Here is a 22,153-nt window from a genome sequence, read left to right on the forward strand (position 1 = left end):
GGTCCTGAAGGGTCTGGAACCTGTCCTCCAGCAGTTCTGGACAAGCCGAGACCGTGTCGGTGCGTGCCCCAATGAACTCTAGCAATTACCTGGGGTCCAAAGTTGATTTTTCAATGTTTATGCTCACCCCCAGGGAGGAGAGGAGTGTGAGCAGCATGGAAATCGAAGCTCAAGCGTCCCTTCTTGATCGTGTCACCAGCAGCCTATAATCTAGATAAGGGAATAGAAGGATCCTTCAACAGCAGAGGTGGGCCACCACAACTGAGAAAACTTTGGTGAATACATGAGGAGCAGTGGAGAGTCTGAACGGGAGAACCTGTACTGAAATTGATGATGATCTGCCATGAATCTCAGGAATCATCTGTGGGCAGGATGGTTGTCCACATGAAAGTAAGAGCCGTAAACCACATATTTCTTTCTAGGGAAGGAATGATGGCCGCCAGAGTGACCATACAAAACTTTGGCTTTCGTACTAAATGGTTGAGATGACATAGGTCTAGGATCAGTGGATGGAACCCCGAGTAAATGTGCGGGTGGGAGATGCAGATATAGACTTTTTAATAGACTCTGGAGCAGCAAGGACCGCTGTAAACAAACCCCTACAGTTGCCAGTGGCAGGCTCCCTCACAGTGGTGGGTGCCACAGGGAAAGGAACCAAGTGCCCAGTATATGCCCCAGCGTCTTCTTGGGGACTAGGAAATAAGTGGAATAGAACCCTGCTCCCTGATGGGCTGCGGGAACAGGTTCTATCGCGCCTATCTGAAGAAGGAAGTCCACTTCACGGTGAGGATACTGTTGTGAGAACGATTCCTGAAGCGGGGGTCGGGGATGTGGACGAGGTAGTGTTTGGAACTTAATCGTACAGCCATGTCGAATGACATCCAGGATTCACATGACCACTGTTATTGCACTTCAAACGGGCAAGAAGAGAGCTAGGCGCCCGCTGAAGGGGGTGGGCCGGGAGCACGCCAAGAGGCACAGTGGTTGGCGGCTCTCTGAGTGTTCTCAGAAATAGCACTTCTGAGATGTTTGAGGGCAGGAGGTTGTGATGACGATTAACTGGAAGGATAGGACTGCTGGATCCTCTGCCGTTTGTGAGAAGGCTCATAGGACCGTTGGAAAAGTTGGGGAGCTTTGAACCGCTGGGTTGGAGGTGGACAGTAGAATTTGAGCTTGGGCGCTGGTGTGTAGATGACCAGAGACCGGAGGGTGGCTCTAGAGTCCTTGAGGGAGTAAAGAGAGTCATCAGTCTTCTGATCGAAGAGGTGAGACTTGTCAAAGGAAGATCTTCTATGGTGGTCTGGATCTCCTTCGGGAAGTCGGAGGAATGTAACCAGGACTCTCTGTGCAGAGCTATGATTCTATGACAATCCCCGTAGCCATCGTATGCGAGAAGTGTCTGCTGCATCAACCGCGGCCGGCAGCGTCGTCCTCGCCACCAGTTTCCCTTCCTCTAGGATAGCTTGGAATCGGGCCTGATCCTGCAGGGGCAGTTTATCAGTGAAATCCATAGGTTTGCCGTAGGTAAGGAAGTTGTATTTCACAAACAGAGCCAAGTAGTTCAAAATGCAAAATTGTAGGTTGATGGAGGAAAAAACCTTGTGGCCCAAAAGGTCCAGGTGCTTGCCCTCCTTATCTGCCGGGATGGATAGCGGGTGCTGTTGGTGGGTCCATTTGGTAGCTGCCTGAATCACAAGAGAGTTGGGTGGAGGATGGGAGAAGAGAAACTCAGGTGGCCTCATTGATTGGTAGGGCCACCGTGGCTGGTACTGAGGATGTAAGATGTTGAGCAGTTTGTGCTGCTTATCTTGCACTTCCTCCAGTGGGATGCTGAGGGCACCAGCCACCCTACGAAGCAGCTCCTGAAATTGTTGCAAGTCATCCAGTGGCGAGGGAGGAGTAGAAGACACTGCAGCATCCGGTGATGTAGAGGGGAACTGCTTCGGATCTAGTGGTACCGTCAGAGTTGGACTCAGCATTACCTAACAGCGAGTCTGAATGCCTGCTGGACGATGGTCGGAGAGGGGAGAAGGCATTCCTCATGGGGGGAGCAGGAAGGATCCAATGGTGGGATTCTGTAGCCACGAGCCCCAGTATGGCCATCCCGGCGTGGATCTGACAGCGGATGTTGAGGAGGGCCCCATAGAGCAGGGTACCAAAGACACCAATGCTGGGTAAATGGCGGCTACTACCATGAACCTGACGGGGCCTTGGAGTACTCACACCAGCGGTATGGAAGGGGAAGGCCTCGGTCCCTGAACAAATCTTCTGAATCCAAGAAATCAGAAGTCAGTTCAAATGGTGGTGCCATCAGAACTGAAGAAACTGTAGAAGGCTCTGGGGAGTGGGCGGGAACATGGCCCAAAGAAGGCAAGTCCAACTTTGGGAAGCGCACTCTCTGAAGAGGTGACAGCACCAGAGGGCAAGACGACCTCTCCTCAGCGAAAGCAAACAGCTCATGCGGCTCCGGAGGTTGACCCAAGTCTCCCCAGCATCAGTGGCATGCGCTCTTCAGCTGGAACCGGAAATGGAGAGGAGGACTGCTAAGGATCCAAAGGTTCCCTGGACCTTGGCAGTGCCGATCTGGAAGGAGTATGAGTTTCAGTGGATGGGGCCGACAGACACAATGGTCTGTGCAGCTTCTTGTTGTGCTTGTGCGCCTTGGAACGCACTGCTTCTCTGTGGCCGGAACTCATGGATGGGGCAGTGTTATTCTTGGACGTGGAGTAAGACTTACTGCCATGCTTATGTGCAGGCTTCCTTGCTTCACGGCTAGGCCCCAATGCGGGTCCACAGCGCTGGTACTGGTGGAACTAGACTGGAGGTCTGTGGTAGGAGACATGTTCTTAGCTTGCTCAGGCCAATATACAGGGATGTTCCCTGGCCTGGATCCAACTGCGGTCTCATGGTGACCTCAATGAGGTACTTCTTGAAGTGAAGAGCCCAGCCTTTCCACGTACGTGCAGGGAAGGAGAGACATTTACTGCACCTGGATGCAACTTGTGCCTCCTCCAAGTAATAAGGGCAGCATTGGTACTTGTCACTGACTGAGAATGAGCGACGACAGGAAGCGCAGATCTTGAAGCCTGGCGTCTTCAGCATAATCCAGTACCAGGCCTGGGTGCTGGGAAGATGGAGGGGGGGAAGGGGAGAGATCGGGACGACCAGTTAAAATGGTGTCCCCGCTCCTTAAAATCCTAAGAACTACCACTGAAACAACTATAAAAATAACAAAACTATTAACTATGTACAAGAATAAGAGTCTTTTTTCTCAGTTTGCAGAAATGCGTCACAAGGGACAAGAGAAACAAAGAGGCTCCAATTCTGACCACGCGGCGGTGAGAAGGAAGTGAGTGCGTGGTCGGTCTGTCCTGCCCTTTATCGCCTCAGTCGTAACCATGAGGCCGACCAAGGAGGCATGCGTGGACCAGCAGACACTACTATTAAAAGCTCCAGCTCCAGGCGCATGCACAGAACCCTCAGTTGAATACAAGAGGGACCATCACTTGAAGAAGAAGACCTTGCTCCGTGATACATTGGCTGTACCCTCTGCACTCTTGTTTCCCCATGATAAGCATGGAGGCGACACTTTCCCACCTCTGAGATCCACAGGCTGAAGATGCTACAAAGTACAGTTATTATTGCAGACCTCAGAGTGCAAAGTGCAACCCTGGCTTCCTGGCCCACATGCCCTATGGACTGCTCCCCTGGAAGCTCTATTTGAAACAATTCAGTCCTCTGCAGAAGGAAATGAACAGAGAAATCTGATCAGTTACCTCATGTCTTGCCCCACTTTGGTTCTGATACCCCAGTCTGTCAGCTCCGTGTGGGCAAAGTGGAAGGAGTTGTGAGTCTTCCCTGAGCCAGTAATACTGCTAGCTCGCACTGGGCTGTCTGAGACAGAGCCCTCTCGTTTCTAATGGTATCAAACCCAAGTGCTTGGCAAACAGATTGGGGAAAGACGTCTATTATCCTGGCACCTGCTAAAGAGACGATGATATAACCAGGCCCTGCAGTCAGCTGGCAAGAGGAGACACCAGGTTTGAGAGGAGAGAACTATCACCTCCTCTCCCCCCTCCCACCTGGAGAGCTCAAAGCTCCTTTCAGACATTAATGAACTGATCCTCATAAAATGCCTGCTTGATGCCAGGGACACAATTACACTGGGACACTCGCTGCCTGCAGGGTAACACTCAGTGCAGTGTTTCCCATTGTAGGTGTGGGACCTGCCCGTTTCCTAACAACACCCTTGGGGGTAGTATCCCTAGCTCACAGAGGGAAGGAGAGCTGAACAGACTGCCCGGGGCTCGCACAGCATGTCAGTGGCAGAGTCAGTAGTAGAACCCACATTTCTGGATTCCCTGTCCCATGCTTTACCCAAAACATCATCCTTCGCCAGGAGCGATTGCTCCAAGCACATTACCCTGCGGCAAACTGTGGAATCCTATCTGCAGCGCTGCCACGGTCCCCATCAGTAAGGCACCGCTTCAGAGCGGGAGGCAGGCTCGGGGGGCACACAATGGGTGAGGGATGACATCCTAAAGCCTGGCAGAAGATATTCTCTCTGTTCATCTGCATTCTCCCCAAAACCCTAGCTCCCCCTGGAAGTCAGTGTCGGGCTCTCTCTTCAAGAGAGGGATGCAGCTGGCACAGCCTCCCCAGCAACCCGCGCCAGAGCAACATACTGCATCTGACACAGGCAGTGGGAAGACGCGCTGCCCCTCATTGTGAGCAACAAGCAGGAGCAGGGAGTCCTGCGCCACTGCAGCGCCTTCAACACGGGAGCTGGGAACCGGCGCAGCATTGCCAACACGGGAGCGGGGAGCCCTGCGCCACCGCAGCGCCACCACCGCGGGAGCGGGGAGCCCTGTGCCACCAACGCAGGAGCAGGGAGTCCTGCGCCACCACAGCGCCACCAACGCGGGAGCTGGTAGCCCTGCGCCACCGCAGCACCACCAACACGGGAGCAGGGAGTCCTGCGCGACAAGAGTGCCACCACCGCAGGTGCAGGGAGTCCTGCACCACCACAGCGCCGCCAATGCGGGAGCAGGGAGCCCTGAGCCGCCGCAGTGCTGCCACCGTGGAAGCAGGGAGCCCTGAGCCGCTGCAGCGCTGCCACCGCAGAAGCAGGGAGCTCTGAGCCGCTGCAGCGCTGCCACGACGTGAGCAGGACATGGGCGGATGTGGGAACGCAGGGGTGCTGGATGGATTCACACAGTTGTGGGGAGATGACCGGGCCACCTTCTCCTCGGGACCGGGGCTGTCTCATCTCTCTCTCTCTCTTAAATGTATAAAGGCCCCAGCACGAAGTCTGGGGGCGGCGAGCTGTGAGCAACAGAGACTCCTCATTGGGAATGCCATGTCCAACGCTCCAATAGGGCTCTCCAGACCAGCGTCAACACCTTGAACTGCAGCTGAAGGCAATGGGAGGGGAGTGCAGGCTCTGGACCCTCCTGCTGTCACCACACCACGCACAGAGGCGACCCCAACAGGGAGAAGTCAGAGCAAGTCACAAAGCCTGGAGCAGAGAGGAAAGGCCTGGAGGATCAAAGGGCTTCAGGCCAATGAAGCCACTCAGGAAGCCTGTCACAGTTGGGGGCCAGGAGCACCAAGCTGCAAACCGGCTGGAAAAACCACAGGCCACCCTCCTCCATACCCATACCCCCCCCCCGATGCGCATGCATCACCCCTGGCTGGTCTGCTCTGAGCTTTAGCCAGCTCCCTCTCCTTCAAGCCCCAGAACCCCTGTACCATCTTGGTCCAATGAAGAAGAGGCCTAGGGCTGCATGTCACCTACATACTGATGGCACTGCATCCAAACTGTCTCACTAGCGCCTCCAGCAGCCTCACATGCAGGTGACACCCCATGCTACAGAACTGCCTGTGGAAGAGTCCTCAAATCCAAGGTGCAGGCGTAAGCTGTCCTAGCACATCTAAGAGCTCACTGAGCTACACCAGACTTCAACTCAGTCAGATTTTATTTCACTTTGATGTCTAATTGTTTCAATCTTTTCAGCGTCTAGCAGGGCAAAAGGGGCACAGGACAGCAACTCTGGGCTTGTGCTCAGTGCTCTGGGACTGGGCAATTCCTGGTTCACAGCTCCGTGTGACCTAGGGCAAGTCACTGACTCTCTCTGGGCCTCAGTCCCCTGCCTCGCTCCTAGATATTCCCCCATTGAACAGAGGGGAACTGAGGCCCAGAGAGATGCAGCGCCTGGCCCAAGGCTTCGCAGGCAGTCTGTGGCAGAGCAGGGACTTGAACCCAGTACTCACAGTCCCAGGGGAGTACCCTAACCACTGGGCCAGCCTCTCCCCACCTCAGCTGTTCAGAGTGTAAACTCTCTGGGGCAAAGACTCTCTCTCCCCAGCCCATAGGGGCCCTGAGCTCAGCTGGGGCCACTCGGCAGTACTGACACACTAACAACAAAGAATAATGAACAGGGTAATGACCCAGAGGAGGGAGGCACCAGCTTGTTAAATTAAAATTAATGGAGATATCCTATCTCCTAGAACTAGAAGGGACCTTGAAAGGTCATCGAGTCCAGCCCCCTGCCTTCACTAGCAAGACCAAGTACTGATTTTGCCCCAGAACCCTAAGTGGCCCCCTCAAGGATTGAACTCACAACCCTGGGTTTAGCAGGCCAATGCTCAAACCACAGAGCTACCCCTCCCTTCCTGCGGGAAGCAGCACGGGACGAGGGATGTGCTGGCTGCCGCGTCCTGCCACCCCTATTGGCCTGGAGCGGCGAACCACGGCCAGTGGGAGCCGCAATCGGCCAAACCTGCAGACACGGCAGGTAAACAAACCGGCCCGGCCCGCCAGGGTGCTTACCCTGGCAGACCACGTGCCAAAGGTTGCCAATCCCTGCACTAGCTCATGCCGCAATGTCTGCCAGGCTGCAGAGGAAGGGTTGTGGAACACAAGATGCATCTGTTGGATTGTGCCCCCCAGGTTCATGGGTCAGCCAGGGTTTGTAAAAAGTGATTGAGACAAATGTGACATTTAGGCCAAAAGTGGCCTAGCCTTGCACCCGTAATACAATTAAAGCCTGAAAACGCACTGCCCATGTAACTTCCACCCAAGAGATTGACTGGTGTGGCACAATTAACAAACCTTCATTCATGAACCCATGTGTTAGAAATCATTTACAGGAGACTGTGCCACTATGCTCAGGTCTTTAGAGAGAGTGTGGCAATCTTACCATCTGCATCCAGAGATGGCTGCGTAGTGCTGCCTGGCCTGACCAGGCCCTCCCCCTCCTAGTAAAGAACCACCTATTCCATCCCAGGCCCAGGTTGACCCTGCCTTCCCCAAGCAGATTATTCATATCACTCCCACATTAGCCAGAACTGTGTGCGTGATGGAGGGGCCACCAGAAATGACCACAACCTGCTCTTCATCCTCCCCGGCAGGGCTGGTAGAAGCTGCCTCTGCAGTGCAGCCAGCCTGGAGAGTATGAGCCCCAAACTCAGATGCCCACCCTGCAGGGAAAGGGGCCGGGACAAGCGCCAGCAGCAAATAGAATGCAGGAGCTGTTCATGAAAAGCAGCATGGCCTAGTGGAGCGTGCGTGATGCTAAACCTGGGGCCTCAGGCAGTGTAGCGAGGCTCTCGCCCGCCTGCAGGGTGGGGGCAGATGAACTGGTCTCCTACTTGCAGGGCATGAGCAGCAGGTAGGGAACCAGCATGCTGAAAGTGGGGAAGGCCAGGCAGGTGCTGAGGGCAGGGGCCTGCCTCCCCTTGGCCCGGGCCTGGCATTCTAGCTTCCCACCCTGCCCAGCACTGGGAGAACAGGGCTGCTGGTTCACTCTGACACAGGAGGGACAAACTCCCCTCTTCACCTCTGTCCAGCCCACCTCTCTGCTGCCCCTTTGCCCCACCCCCTCCTCTTACCCTTGTCTGCAGCCCCCACCCCTAGCCCAGCCAAAACACTGGTGCTAAACTCCCCTTCCTTCCTGGCTGTTCTGCCCAGGTCACTTCCCACCTTTGAGCCACTCCCCGCTTCCCTCCCCACTTCCCTAGCCAGCACTGGCCTCTGCCCAGCCCCCTTGCCTACATCGCAATGCCATCTCTGTCTGCCCTCCCCACGCCTTCACTGCCCTCCCTCCTCCTGCTCTCCTCCTCATTGTCCACTCAACTCCTCCTCAAGCCTTGCTTGGCCCTGCCCCTGCGCTCAGAGGCACTGCTTGTGCCTCTTGGTTTGTCCAGAGCTGCCCTGGCTTGAAGACCCATGCAGCCAGAGCAGCTTTTCCTAGGTGCTTGTGATGCACTGAGCTTGAGGAACACCACACACTGAGGGCAGGGTGCAGCCCTGCCTGCAGGCGGCTCCACTGCACAGACCAGGACAGCTGCCGGCTGCCCCATTTCACACAAAGTTGGTGGCTCCAGCTCCTGTTGAGTTGCAAACGCAGCCCTCGCATAGGCAAAGTTTGGGAGCGCTCGGGGATGTTTGTCTCTTGCCAGCACTGCACTCCCACAGGTACTAACCTTACATCATGGAAATGCTCTCAGCATATGGATTATGCATAGCATGCCACAGCACCCAGACGACAATCAATAAGTGTGATTGTTACAGAACCCTCCAAAAACATTTATTTTAGCCAGCTGGACAGATAGTAAATCAAATGCAGCTGGAGCTGCAGAGACCCGATCCATTATCTGTGCATATTACCAATTAACCGGCTTTCCCCAGGAATGGGAGCTCCTCTACTGGCCCATCACCTCGTTAATTAAAGGGAGGAGAGACAAGCAAAGGCAGCAGTGTTACATTATGCAACACAAAAGAACTCACAGGCCCTCTTAGAGCTACACCACCTTTAGCTGACTCTTACACTGCAACAGAGGGAGAGGGGATCATGCTTTCTATTGGGAGCTTAGGGCAACCTAAAATTTAGTTCTAGGGAGATAGTGGGATCTAGTGGTTAGAGCAGGGAAGTCACAGACGGGACTCGTGGATACTGCTTCTAACACTCACTCCTTTCTCAGTCAGTGTTTTCGTCTGTAAAGCTGGGCTAAAACTTACCTTCCTCCATTGGGCTGGGAGGGTTTACAAAGTGCTTTGAGATCCTTGTGTGACAGGCCTGCCGGAGGAAGAGCCTCACCCTAGTGCTGTTATTAACATCCTTGCTATTCCCACACTCATGCAAAGGGTTCCAGGCACTATTCAAACCCCCGAGTCTGGCTGGAATGCATGTGGCCCGCTTCCCCCATTTGTTGAAATGCTCTGGACAGATTTACTCTCCTATACCCCGACTACTACTACAACTGCCTTGGAATGGGAACAGCAGGGTCCTTGTCAAACAGACTGAAAGGCCCGTCTTGTGTCACCACCATTTCAGTAAGCGCCTCATTACAAACCTGCCCCATTCCGGAATGACTCCCACCTGATGCCCCTATGCGGTGACAATACACCCAGCGCAGGGGCCAGGGAGGGTAGGACACAGGATTCTGCACAGCATGGTGCTAACAGGGCTGATAGATACCGCAGTGGTGTACACACACTTTGTAGGTCAATCTCAGTGAGAGCCCTGCAGACAGGAGTGCCCAAAGGGTGCTGCCCACACAGCTCACTCCAGTATGCCAGCGGCCATCCTGCCTCCAACAGAGGAAGCCCCCCAGTCCCACCACACAATGCCCTTCTGGACTAAAGGGAAAGGTGGCCCTGGTCTGCTCCTAGAAGCTACCACCCTGCCCTGGCCTGGTTGCAGTGTGGTTGGGGCAGGACCCCGCAGCACTGAACACACAACAAGACCCACCTGGCCTTTCTGGGCTTTGCCTTGGGGGCCGGCTCAGTGCTGCTCTTCTTTTCCTTAGGCTCCTTGGGGGCTTTGGCCTCCCGGGGTTTCCTGGGTTTCTTGGCTGCCTCCTTCTGCTTGGGCTCCCTGGGTTTCTTGGGCTCCCTGGGTTTCTTGGGCTCCTTTGGCTCTTTGGGCTCTCTCTTCCTCTTTGGTTTCATTTCTCTCTCCAAGGCTCCTTTCTCCCCCACTTCCAACTCCCCCGGGGCCTTTTTCTTCCGTTTCTTCTTCACCCCGGTGCCTCCACCCCCACTGTCCTGCATGCCATTCTGGGATGGCGTCCTCTTCTGTACAGCCTCGCCGGGCTCCTCCTCCGGGCGCTGGTAGTGACTGGCCAAGTCTGCAATGTTCACGTGGGGACACAGGTCCTCCCGATCGGCGCTGATGGCAAAGGGGGCCTGGGGTTTGTACTCGCAAGGGAGTGAGGCGCCAGACATCAGGGAATGAGACAGCTGCAAAGAGAGCAGAAAGGAGGAGCATTAGCAAACGGAACCTACAGACATGGCAGGTGGGGGCTGCCAGGGCCCTGTCAGTCTCCAGACTCTATGGATCTTTACAAGTCTAGGGGTGGTGTTACACATAGGCCATGATGCTTACAACACAGCCTGACTGTTCTGCCGAGGTTGCCCGGTGCAGTGTCATGCACAGGACTGCACTGGATACCAGACTGTTCCAGCAGGACAGCGTTCAGTGCGGTGTTGCTGCACGCTGCTAAGCAGATGGATGTTGGGCATAAAACTGTCAATAAACAATAACAATCACCACTTCTGTAGTTTTGCAACCATCCATCGGAGAGCACTGTACAAAGGTATAAGTCTCACTCCTCCCTTTGACAGAGGGGAAGTTGAGCCCAGCAAGGTCAGTAGCAGAGCTGGGAGCTGAATGCAGGCCTTCTGGATCCCAACCCAGTGCCCCCCGGGAGCAGAACCCACTTCCTGCTGGTGCCGGGGCAGAGAGGGGGAAGTTTGCACCTCCCCTATTCAGGGACTGTGGGGGCCTAGCACCTCTGCCTCAGCAGCCTCAAGGGCTTTGCAGGGTTTCGGAGTTGCCACCTCCTGCCTGACCTCTACACACCCAGTGCACTCAGACCTGCTGTGGAGGTGACGCAGAGCTGGCTCCATGGCCAGGCAGGTGTTCCCAAGCCAGGGGTGTTCCCTGGAATTATGCCTGCCCTGCAACCTCTTTACAGCTGCCTCGCTGGCCTAGAGGGGGCATAGGGAAACCCCAAATGGGGTGCTGGTTACCCCTGGGGAGTGTGCAGTGTGTTTCATTCAGCATGCAGACAGGAGGCAGCCGCCCAGCCAGACACAGTGCTGGGCAGTGTGATCACAGGGTCACTGGTGCTTCCTTCTAAAGGATCAGGCACACCCAGGCCACTCCTGACACCACGGGCTGGGCAAACCCGAAGCAGTTTGGCATATTCTCTGCTTCGTCCTGCTTCTGGTGTTTGTTTATTTTTGCAATTTCTTCAACACTAACCACTGAAAGAATTCAATCCCCTCCTCCCACTGCTCCCAGCCTCAGGCAGACAGGGTTAAAACCAGCACAGCAACCTCCAAAGCTGGCAAAATAGGCCATGATAAGGGGAACAATAAAGTGACCAGAGAGCTCTGGGGCTAGACTAGGGCACCCTGGCTTAATGGGGTTTACTTTCCCCTGAAGAGACGACTGTTTTGTAGGACTCTCACTGGGATTGGGGCTGTGGGAGACCCTGAGCTCCATGTGGTGTTTCAAACCGGGACAGGATGTATTATAGGAAATGTTTCTCAGAAAAGCTACCAGAGATAGACAGTGACCGAGGGATGCTCACAAGTCAGCCAAAACCATGACTCTTTCTTTGCAAATAATAAACAGGATGAAATTACAATGAGCATGGGGAAAGGGGTGGCCAGGCTCCTTTTCAGCTTCCCAGTCTCACAAGCCTGTGAGAAAGTGGGAGCAGTGTTGCCTTTCGATCTGGAGGCTTTCAGCCTGGCCATCCCAGTGTGAAAGGGAAGGAAGAGATCAAAAATCTCAGAGGCTGTCCCTGCACTGCTAGGGACTGGACAGCCCCCACTGCCTGCTGACACTCACCAGGAGAGAGACCAAAGAGGGAGGGTGGTGCAAGAAGTAATGAGGAACATGCTTCCTTTCTTAGACAGATCTCCTGCCTGACCCTGCCTCCTGCAGCCCCTCTCACTGGCACATGTCGAGACAGGCAGAGCAAGCGCCATGGGCAACTACAGTTTCCCAGGATCAGAGACTTGGGAGGCCACAGGAATGAATGGTGAGCAACTGGGGGAGAGAGGCCACAGGAGACTCCCACCCCTCAGAATCCAGGGACCATGGGCTCATTGCTTCTGGGTCGCAGAGGGGGGGTGTGGGCCCCAGCTGTGGAGTGAAGTGCTGGCCCAGTGAGTGGCCTGGCTGAGAGCAGGGCTCAGTGGTGGATCTGGAGGCTCAGACCACTGCTCTGTAACACCCAGAACGGCCTGCAACACCCGGATACCGTGGTTGATGAACACCCACAGCTATATAAGACTTTCCAAGTGCCCAAGCTTTGGGAAGGGGAATAAAAGTGATCAATAATCTAAAAAGGTCTGTGCACAAGTTTTCAGTGAGTGACAACTCTACGGAGGGCTGAAAAGCCTGCACTATTCCATTATTAAGATAATTCTTAATAACAAAAATGGAATTAAAATCTATTAATGAATTGGAAATTCTCAGAAGCTTCCTTCTGTTCCCAAACCACAGGGCTGTAGTTTGGGGAGGATACAGTGTATTTTTCATATATACCAAAGCAGCTGAATCCCCTCTTTGTAGTATAAATCCCAACGCAAGACACAGCTCTGGAGCAAGGACCAGCCCCTCCATAATCTCTCTCTGAGACCCCTCTGATGTCAGCACTTGCTGCAGGATCCAGTGCCTCAGGACATAGCTGATGGGTTACACAGCCTTTCCCCGTATGGCACCAGATTGAATCTAGCCCCGCTCAGTTGGGACTGAAGAGTTTGGTAGGTCTCAGTTCCAGGTCCCATATTACACACTCCTCTCCATGCTTGGCACTAACTGGCAGCCCTCTGATGACCCAGGCTTAAGGCAGGCAGAGCGGTGTGTCCTGCTGCTGCCCTGTAGATAAATAAGGGACCTCCATCCACTTGGGTTCTCAGGCCAATGCCTTCACCAGCACTAAAGCCACATTCCATTTTTTGATCATTGGAATATCTATGCAAATTATTTACAATATGCAAAAAAGCTAAATGAATACTTGGTATTAATGATACAATAGTGACTAAGTGCCACTAATTTCCCCTGAAAAGCTGGCAAAGAAGTGGAATCCTTACTTTAGGGGGAAAACTCAACTCTAGAGCCACAGCCAGCATCTCTGTAATGCCTGCTGCTGAGGGTGGAGTTCAGGGTTTGCCATGCAGATGCACACTGGGCAAGTAGAAGTGCTCTCCCTAGGAGTGCAGTGTGTCCCTGACACTGTGCAATGGGATGTCCAGGTGCCAGGGGACATTGGAGCCTTTTCCCTTCCCTTGGCACTTCTTTGATTTGCAGGGGCTGGGGCAAGCCCTGAAGGAAACCTGACCTGCCTGCGAACAACGCTTTGGTTTTAGGAATCATCAAGCAGGTAGAATTCTTTGGAAATTCTATAACCATGGGACAAGCATGTAACCATTTATGCTCCTATGTACTGAAAGGCTGAATTCCTATTTGCTCTAGTCCACGTGCAGGTTGCTCTGTGAATTCTGATTTCTAATTTGTATTTACACACAAGCAGGGAGTGAAAGTTGTCAGAAAGAGGAACGATTCCTAACATTCCTGAAAGACTCTGACTGATGGATTCTCTGTATTTCCAGGGATATTCAGGAGTGGGCTACAGCATACTGCTTGTTTTGGCATCCCTGCAATCACTGCAGCACACCCTGCTGTTCTAGGCCTGGACCTCCACACAGCTGTGCAGCGCACCCAGCGCGTGGCATCGCAGACTGTTCCATGGCTACTGTGCTGACCTATGCAGGAGATTTATGATATGCATGAAGATGAACCAGAATGCGACCAACCAACCAATACTCACTTGTGTCTAGGTTAAATATAATGTACTCAACCAGGGTGCTGCCCCGTTCCTTCCCACTTTGGCTTCAGGGACAGATCTTACTGCAACTCAGCCTCCACATGAAACCTGGGCAGTGCAGCCCCACATTACTGACCAAGGGGAGCTTTCTTCACCAAGGGAGAAGAGCAGCTCTGAAGAAGTCAACTCTGACCCCAGCTGTCAGGTACTAAAATCTGCCCCTGCCCCACCTTCCTGAGAACTTCTTAGATCTTCCAAGATGCCTGAGTCAGGGATCAACTGGAATGATTTACTGGAATAGCTACAAAGCCAACAGCCCTCCCAAGAGGCCAAATCTCCCTTCGCATCCTTGCTAAGGAGCAGCTGAGCGCAATTACCAGATGGAAAGCAGAACTCCAGCATCCTACAGCAGCAGGACAATGGCTCGTCCTTTCCAAATGCATCCCATGGCTCTGGGCATGCCACATGCTACCACAGTCTGACCTCCCCAACTGCAGGGATCTCCCTACCCAGGGGGCCTGCAGGCAGCACCTCAGGTGCTGTTCCCATAATGGGACATGCCAGCCCCCTCTCAGTATGTGTGGGAGCGGATGGGACACCACATCAGGGCCTGGCCAAGATCAGAACCATCATCCCCAGCCACCTGGAATGGTCAGTCTCTCAGCCAACGGGTCAGGAGGCTGAGCCAATGGTGGGTGTGGAAATGCTGGGCCCATTTCTCTAGCTACGTGGAAGATGTTGGCTCCTTCCTAAAGGCACCTTTGCTGCTTTTCCAGCCACCTCCCCCAATATCTGCCTTAACGTGAAGAGATTTTCAACAACATCATGCACTTCCCCATGGCTCCTTTCATGCAAGCAGCATCATACAGCGCTTCCACACAGCACCACTCCTCAGATGCTCTGCAAGAGCCACATGCTGGGAAGTCTGCGGCTGAGCAGAACGTGTGTGTGTCTTGGTGGCAGCCTGAGTCCCAACACTGAAGGCCCAAAGCAAATGCTCTCTGATCATCAAATCATCCCCAGACAGAAAACGTGCGGGGCCATGCAGGAATGTGCAACTCCTTCAAGGGCAACACTCCGGCCTTGCCATCGTTATTGCAGTTCTGCACACATCTGGGCATGCTATGGATGTGAGCCAAATTGGTCAGAAGAGGGCACTCAGAGGTGGCTCCTACTTCCACATTTAAATTGGCACTTCCAACAATGGCCACACATTGGACAAGTGGCTCAGTCCCCAGCTCTGCTGCCCCCATGCCTCTCAGAATGGTTCAGTGACCTGTGATTACTGGTCCAAAGTGCCACAACACAAGCCACTGGACAGGGTTCTGCTTGTGCTCTGGAGGCCTGTGAATTCCAGAGTGGGGTCCCCACGCTGGGCGTTAACCAAGCACAGCCAGTCAGCACATCCACTGCCCACCAAGGGCCTCCGTACACACAGGAGAGTCACATTTCAAGGCCTCACAAAGGACCTACTTCCTGCAGTTTGCTTTGTGTGTTTGCAGAGTCCATGGCCTTCCTTAGATCAGTTTGAAAGGGTGCTTCAGTGACCACTTGCAAACACAAGCCAGCACATGCAGCCCAGTGACCACAAGGGATCCTACAATAACCAAAAAGAGTGCACAGCCCAGTGCCCATGAAAGATCCTATAACAATAAACTAGCACATGGCCCAGCGCTCAAGAAGAAACCTACAATAACAAACCAGCTCAGCATCTGCAAGGGACCCTACAATAAGAAACCAGAGTGCATTGCCCAGTGCCTATGAGAGATCCTACAATAACAAACCAGTAGTGTTAGGAAACTTCAACAAGCTTCCCAAGGGGTTATAAGAGAGCAAGAGGGGAAGGTAAAGTGCTAGAAAAGCCCCTTCTTTCTCCTCTTAGACCTTCCCCCTGCGGCCAGCACACCTGGGGAAGTGTCTGAGCAGGCATTACCAGCAGCAGTTCTAAAGGAGAGAGCACATAAAGGCAGGGTCCCTTGCAGGCCAGACTGCTCTGAGAGTCCCTGGTGACACTAGAGGCCACAGTCTGTTTTAGTGCCAGGTGTTTGAGAGTAGCCACCACCACCCTACACAAACAGACTCTAACTCAGCCCAGCATCTCAGTGAGTCACTGTCGGGTCAACCAGCAGGCTGCCAGGGGGGCTGTGTAACAGGTGGCTTGCCCCTTATGGGCTGGAAGCCTGGGGCCAACCAACCCTGGTTACTGAGGGGCACAGCTGAGAGAGATCAGTGGATCCCCTACAAACAGCATCAGGAAGCTACAGAGGAGGAAGCTCGGGGAAGCAAAATGGGAGTGCAGAGGCTGCTAGGAGCGACTCCAGCACAGGAACCTGGGTCTGGAGAGTGAGACTCAGGCAGGGAAGGCCTGGCAGTGACCTGATAAGAGGGGAAATGGATGGACTAGAGTTGACTTTATTTTGAACATTTGTTAATAAAACTAGACCCCATGAAGGGGTGGTACTGGACGGAAAGGCTGGGTGTAGAATTTATTTAAGGAGCCCCTTGAAAGGGGAAACTGAGGCAGCCAGCCTATAGGGCCACCTCAGGCCTTAAGGGGTGCTCAAGAGGGGGTTTGCCCTATGATATGTGCTTGGGAAAGGGCCCATCCAGCACCAGGCCGTTGGATCCCAGTGTCTGACCTTGCAGGTCTCAATTCCCATCCAACCCCCACTCAGGCAATGCCTCTTTGCACACCCCAACCCTGTCAGCACATCCCCCAGCCACCTGTAGAGCCCAATACAGCCTGATCTGGGCCCCAGTAACACTCCAGGACCTAGCTCTTCAGTGGCTGACATTCCTGCTTCACCCTCATGCCCCTTGCTCCCCCTCTTCTCCATAAGCCAACCTCCAGGCTGCTCATGCTCACGTTCCTCCAAGCCCTTGCCCCAGGGATGTGCTCCTTCCCCCTGTATGAAAGGCTGGAGGTTTGCCCCAAATGCCCATGTGTTCATTGTTCCCCCACTGTTAGGCCACTTCTCTTGGTGTCAAACAAACCCCTCTTATTAACTCTTTACAGCCAGGGCAGGTGTATGTGCTGCTCCCACCAATTAAGCTGTCGCACTCAGCTGGGCAGCACCATCTGAGTAGCACTGGGTAGCCCCTTGTGTGCCCAGGCCTCTCCCTGCGCAGTGCAGCTAGGCTGTCCTCTGCCACTGCTCCTACTCCCTGGCCCTAGAGGGTTTGGCTGTGGAGCCATCAGCAATGTACACTGTGCAGCTCTGGGACCTGCTTTACACTTAAAACATGTCACCAGCACACCTGGTGGTGAGGGTTGTGATTCCTTACTGCCACAGCCATACCAGTAACACCCTAGAGCAGATGCACTTGTCGGTACATGGCACTTTGGCCATGTCTACACTACCACTTATGTTGGCAAAACTTTTGTCACTCGAGGTGTGAAAAAACACACACCCACACACCCGAGTGACAAGTTTCACCGGCATAAGTGGTAGTGTTCACAGCACAATGTCAGTGGGAGAGCTACCCTCGTTGGGGGTGGTTTATTTACGTCAATGGGAGAGCTCCCTCTCGTCAGCATAGAGCGGCTACATGGGAGATCTTACAGCAGCACAGCTGCAGTGGTACAGCCGTGCTGCTGTGAGCTCGCTAATGTAGACATGGCCTGAACAGCTGTACAGCTCATCCTGCTCCACCAACTGGAATAAGCTGCACCCGTCTAAGCACACTCATACTAGTATAACTGCAGCTACACTAGCAAGGAGGGGTTGCCACTTTGCTGGCACAGGTAGAGTAGTAAAGCCCAGATCCACAAAGGTATTTAGGTGTCTAGCTCCCTTTCATTTTCATGGGAGTTATGCACCAAAATACCTTTGTGAGTGAGCCAAAACTTTTGAAGTGCGGACAAGGCCTTTGTTTCCTCTCCATCAGCCCAACCGGGCACAGAGCTGGGCTGTGACTCGACTAGTCCGAAGTGATGCCAAGGAGGCAGTGGAAGGATCCTGCACTTACATGGGGAAGAGCTCCTGCCTTATTAGTGATGGACCTAACCCAGCACCTAGCCAAGAGGTTCATAAGGTGAGGATGCTCCTGGAGCCCCAACTGCTGCTGGGTTTGTAGGTGGGAGCTCTACCAGAAGTGCCTTTTTCCATCTGTGGAAGTGGCAGGGGTTTGTGACTGTGTCTTCAGATCCAGACCTCACCCAGCCAGCCCAGGTCTTGAAACACTACACAAGTCTGCATGCAGCTGCCTGGCCCTATTAACTGTAGGGAGCACATTACCCAAGCTGATCTTTGCAGAGCACTGGCTTTCTAATCATCTGCAAGAATTTTGACAGAGAGCCCTTTAAATCCCTGGCCCAGCATGAAAAGGCACTAGAGACACTAGTTTAAACCAGCCAATCAGTCCCTTCCCCACTGTGATGGGCTAACTCACACAACTGCTAGTAAAACAGCAGAGAGACAAGGTAGGTGAGGTAATATCTTTTATTGGATCAACTTTTTTTGGTGGAAGGTGCAAGCTTTCGAGCTACACAGAGCTCCTCCTCAGATCTGGAGAAGGAAGCAGTGTCTGAGCTAAATACAAGTTGGAATTAAGCAGAAGGGGTAATGCATGTGGGGGGAAGTCCCTTAAAAAGAAGTGGGCAATTGGAAGCTAGATTGTTACAAAGGGTTTCAAGGGGGCAATTAAGGATAGCAGGTAGTGTACGATGTTACAAATTGTAATGAGACATAAAACCAGTGTTCCTGTTATGTCCATGGTTTTTGGTATCTAGCAGAGTTATGAATTTAAGTTCCCAGGCACATTTTTTGAAGGTGTTGTGCAGGTTTCCTTTGAAGACAAGTACTGAAAGATCAGCTATGGAGTGAGATCGCTTTGTGAAAAGTGTTCACTCACGGGAGATACAGTGTTTTTGTCTTATTGTTTTTCTGTGTGTGTTCATTCGAAAGCATTGTGACTGTCTGGTTTCACATACATATTTGTTATTGGGGTATGTGATGCGCTGAATGAGGCACAACATGTGTTGTGATAAAGCATCTGTAGGACCCATGAATCTTGAAAGGTGTGTTGTAGGGAGTACTGGTTATCGTAACAGAGGTGATATGGCTCCAGGTTTTGTATCTATTGCTCTGGCAGGGTCTAGTGCTGCTTTGAGTTGGAGGTTTTTTGAAGCCAGAAGAGGGGTTGGGGAATGATTTCTTTCTGATGTGGTGTTCATCAAATAAGGGTTATTATTATTTGATGATCCCCCATATGGGTTCCAGTGTGGGTTGACAGATGACAGCTAGGGGTGTGCAGTCTGTGGGGTTTTTTTTTTCCTGTACTGAAACAGGTTCTCCTAGAGTATTTGGGTGGCCCATTCCACGATGTGGTGTACTTCTCTGGTGGAGTGTCCTTGTTTAGTGAAGGCAGTTTTAAGTATGTTTAATTGTGTCTCCCTAACTTTCTCTTCAGAGAAAATTCTGTGATATTTGAGTGCCTGGCTGTAGATAACTGATTTTTTGGTGTGTATGGGGTGGTTGCTGGATCTGTGGAGGTAGATGTGTTGATCACTGGTTTTCTTGTATATAGCTGTTTGGGGGCTTCTATTGTTGAAGCTAATCCAGGTGTCCAGGAAGTTGATGCTGGTGTGGGAGTGTTCTAGAGAGTTTGATGGATGGGTGGTGGTTGTTGAAGTTGTGGTGGAAATCTATGAGGGAGTTTAGGTCATCTATCCAGAGGATGGAAATATCAATGTAGCTCAGGTATATCATTGGTTTTGCGGCGCAAAACAGGATCAGATTGAGTTTAGAACATTTACCAGCTGGGCAAATGGCAGGGCCTGACCAGCCAGGACGGGCTTTGTGACAGCGCTAGTGCCCATCAGAAGCATCTGCAAGAACATTTCCAGAGAGCTGTTTCCAGTCCTGGCCCAGCCACAGGAAAAGGCACCGGAGACCAGGGTTTGGGCTGGCCAGAGACATCACCCCACTGTTCACAAAGGGATGGCCAGGGAGAGCAGCATTCCTCTAGGCAGTAACCATGAGAAGCCAGAGAGCTACCTCCCCACTGCTCCAGGACATTCCTGAAGGCCAAATCTTCTGCCTGGATTTGCTCCAATGGAAAAGGCCTTTGTGGTGATAAAGCAGCTGCCAGGAACCGGGGCCCTTGTATGCAGAATCACACTAGGTTAGCTAAAAGTCTGATTTCCAACCTATTTATTTCAACCAGTACAAACCCGCATGGAAGCGCTGATTTCCATTTAAAGCAGTCCCTAACTGACCTAAACTCAGTGGAAATTAGCCTGGTTACCCAGAACCAGAGCATCCATGGCGCCTCTGTCCTGGTGTAAATGGGTTTAAAAATTACATCTGCGACTTAACCACTGTCACTCCATATGCCGGCCTGCATGAGCCACAGAGCCCTCCCCAGCCGTGCGTGAGCCAGAGGCCACCCTGCAGCAGCTCTCCCAGCGCACAGCTCAGATTCATTAGCTGCCATCTCAGCTACAGAGGAAACTCCTGCCTCCCTTCCACAGTAACAATGAAGTGAGTGACCCATGAAATGAGACTGACGGGGAACATCTTGCATAGACTGGTGTCACATTCCCAGCTTTGCTGGCACAGCTGCATTGAGCACTTACCACGCTGGCAAGGAAACCCAAGCACATGATTGGCTGGAGCCCCCCCCCCCCCCCCATGTCCAAGCTCACCAGTTGCATCACCTGCCCTCATAGCAATACCCCCAGGAGAGGATCACCAAGTCAAGCTTTCCCAGCTCACACTGTTCTCTTCACTGTGCTGATGAGAGCTTTAGGAGCATAAGCCAGGCACAGGATTTCAGCTGAAGGGCAGACAGGAACAGAAGAATTATGAGCCCAGTGGGTCCTTCTAGCCCATGTCTCTCAGAGCAGCCAGTGCCAGCTACTGCAGGAGAAGGTGAAAGATACCTTGTGTGGACAGTTAGGGGGAAGCTTCTTCCTAGTATGTGTCCTGAGCAATGGAGTTGGTATTCTGTCTCATTTTATCATCATGGAGGCACCAGCCATGACATCATGGTTAAGGCTGAGCTGAGTTTTACACTTGAACCAAGCCTTCCACTGCTTCACTATGCATGAAGAATGCACATGCCCTCCCAAATTCCAGCACTTACACTTTGGTACAGAATTCATCCTCTGAGAATTTACAAGTGACTCAATTGGTTTGTTAGCTCAAATTGATTTGAAAATGGGTCTGTAGTGGGGCAGCTGCCCCACTCCCTGAGATTATGGGCTGCAGCAGGCCAGTGGGCCTGTGCAGATGCACAGCCAATGGGAGAAGGGCTTACTGGGAGCCAATCAGGGCCTAGGTTGGAGACAGCCAATCAGGGCCAGGCTCAGCCCTACAAGAAGGCTGCTCAGGGAGAGGAGAGTCAGTCTGTCTCAGGCCTTTGACAGGGGAAGGTCTGTCTCCAGGCTGGGAGACTAGCACCCAGGACAGCGCAGTGCTGGGCAGGCCCTGGGAAGCAGAGGGTAACTCCAGCCTGGAGTCTGTCAGGCTGCAGGCCCTGAAGAGAAGGGCCTAGCGGGTGCAAGGGGCCGTAGGGAAGCGGCCCAGGGAAGTAGACAGACGGAGGGGAGAGAAGGAGGACAGTGAGGCTGCCGCCAGAGGGTCCCTGGGTCGGGACCCAGAGTAGAGGGTGGGCCTGGGTCTCCCCCTTCCCCCCCTTGCAGTACACCCAGCCATTGGCCATAGGGAGCGGCCATTACAGACCACGCCAGATCCCTGACAGGAGGGATTAGACTTTGGGGTGTGTGGTTGACCACGGTGGCTGGACACAGAGACTGCTGATTGACACCCCCCCCCCTCCAGAAGGGGGTATGGATGGACTGAGGGGTACTGCTGGAGTGCAGTGGTCCTGAAGCGGACGCTGCGAGTTGGTGAGCGACGTGGGCTCAGAAGCCAACCAAGGGCAAGACAATGGGCGGGATACTACCGAGAGGTGATGCTCCACTGGACTGAGCTAATTCCCGGACTAACCAGTAGGAGGCGCCGCGGTGGTGAGTCCCAACCTTGTTACAGGGTCTTTTAAGAAATTTATCCCCTGGTGTCAGCCCTTCTCTACCCCTTCTCTCAGAATGATCTTAATAATGGAATAATACAGATTCTTCAAACTTTCCACCAAGTTAAAACTCACTTAAATCCTAAACACTGGTTATGTGTGAAGAAATAATTGAAGATTAATGGTAATTTCTTGTAATTATTTTTCATAACTGAACACTTATCCTTCAGTAGAGGCTGGGGCAGAAAATCTTCTCCTGCACCATAGCACCACCAGGAGAAAAAAGGCATAAAAATAATCTAGTATGTCTTTAAAGATCCAATTA

The 22,153-nt window shown here is 52.9% G+C and overlaps 1 protein-coding gene across 1 annotated transcript in view; it reads right to left on the reverse strand.

The window, feature by feature from the left end:
* Nucleotides 1-22,153, reverse strand: part of CHD6 (chromodomain helicase DNA binding protein 6) — a 195,416-nt gene that overhangs the window by 86,839 nt on the left and 86,424 nt on the right. Inside the window, exon 4 of the mRNA XM_065414628.1 lies at nt 9,756-10,246. Coding sequence (XP_065270700.1) covers nt 9,756-10,246 — 491 coding nt within the window. The remainder of the gene's footprint in view (nt 1-9,755; nt 10,247-22,153) is intronic.

This window comes from Emys orbicularis, chromosome 12 (genome assembly GCF_028017835.1).
Source record: "Emys orbicularis isolate rEmyOrb1 chromosome 12, rEmyOrb1.hap1, whole genome shotgun sequence".
NCBI classification, from domain to species: domain Eukaryota; kingdom Metazoa; phylum Chordata; order Testudines; family Emydidae; genus Emys; species Emys orbicularis.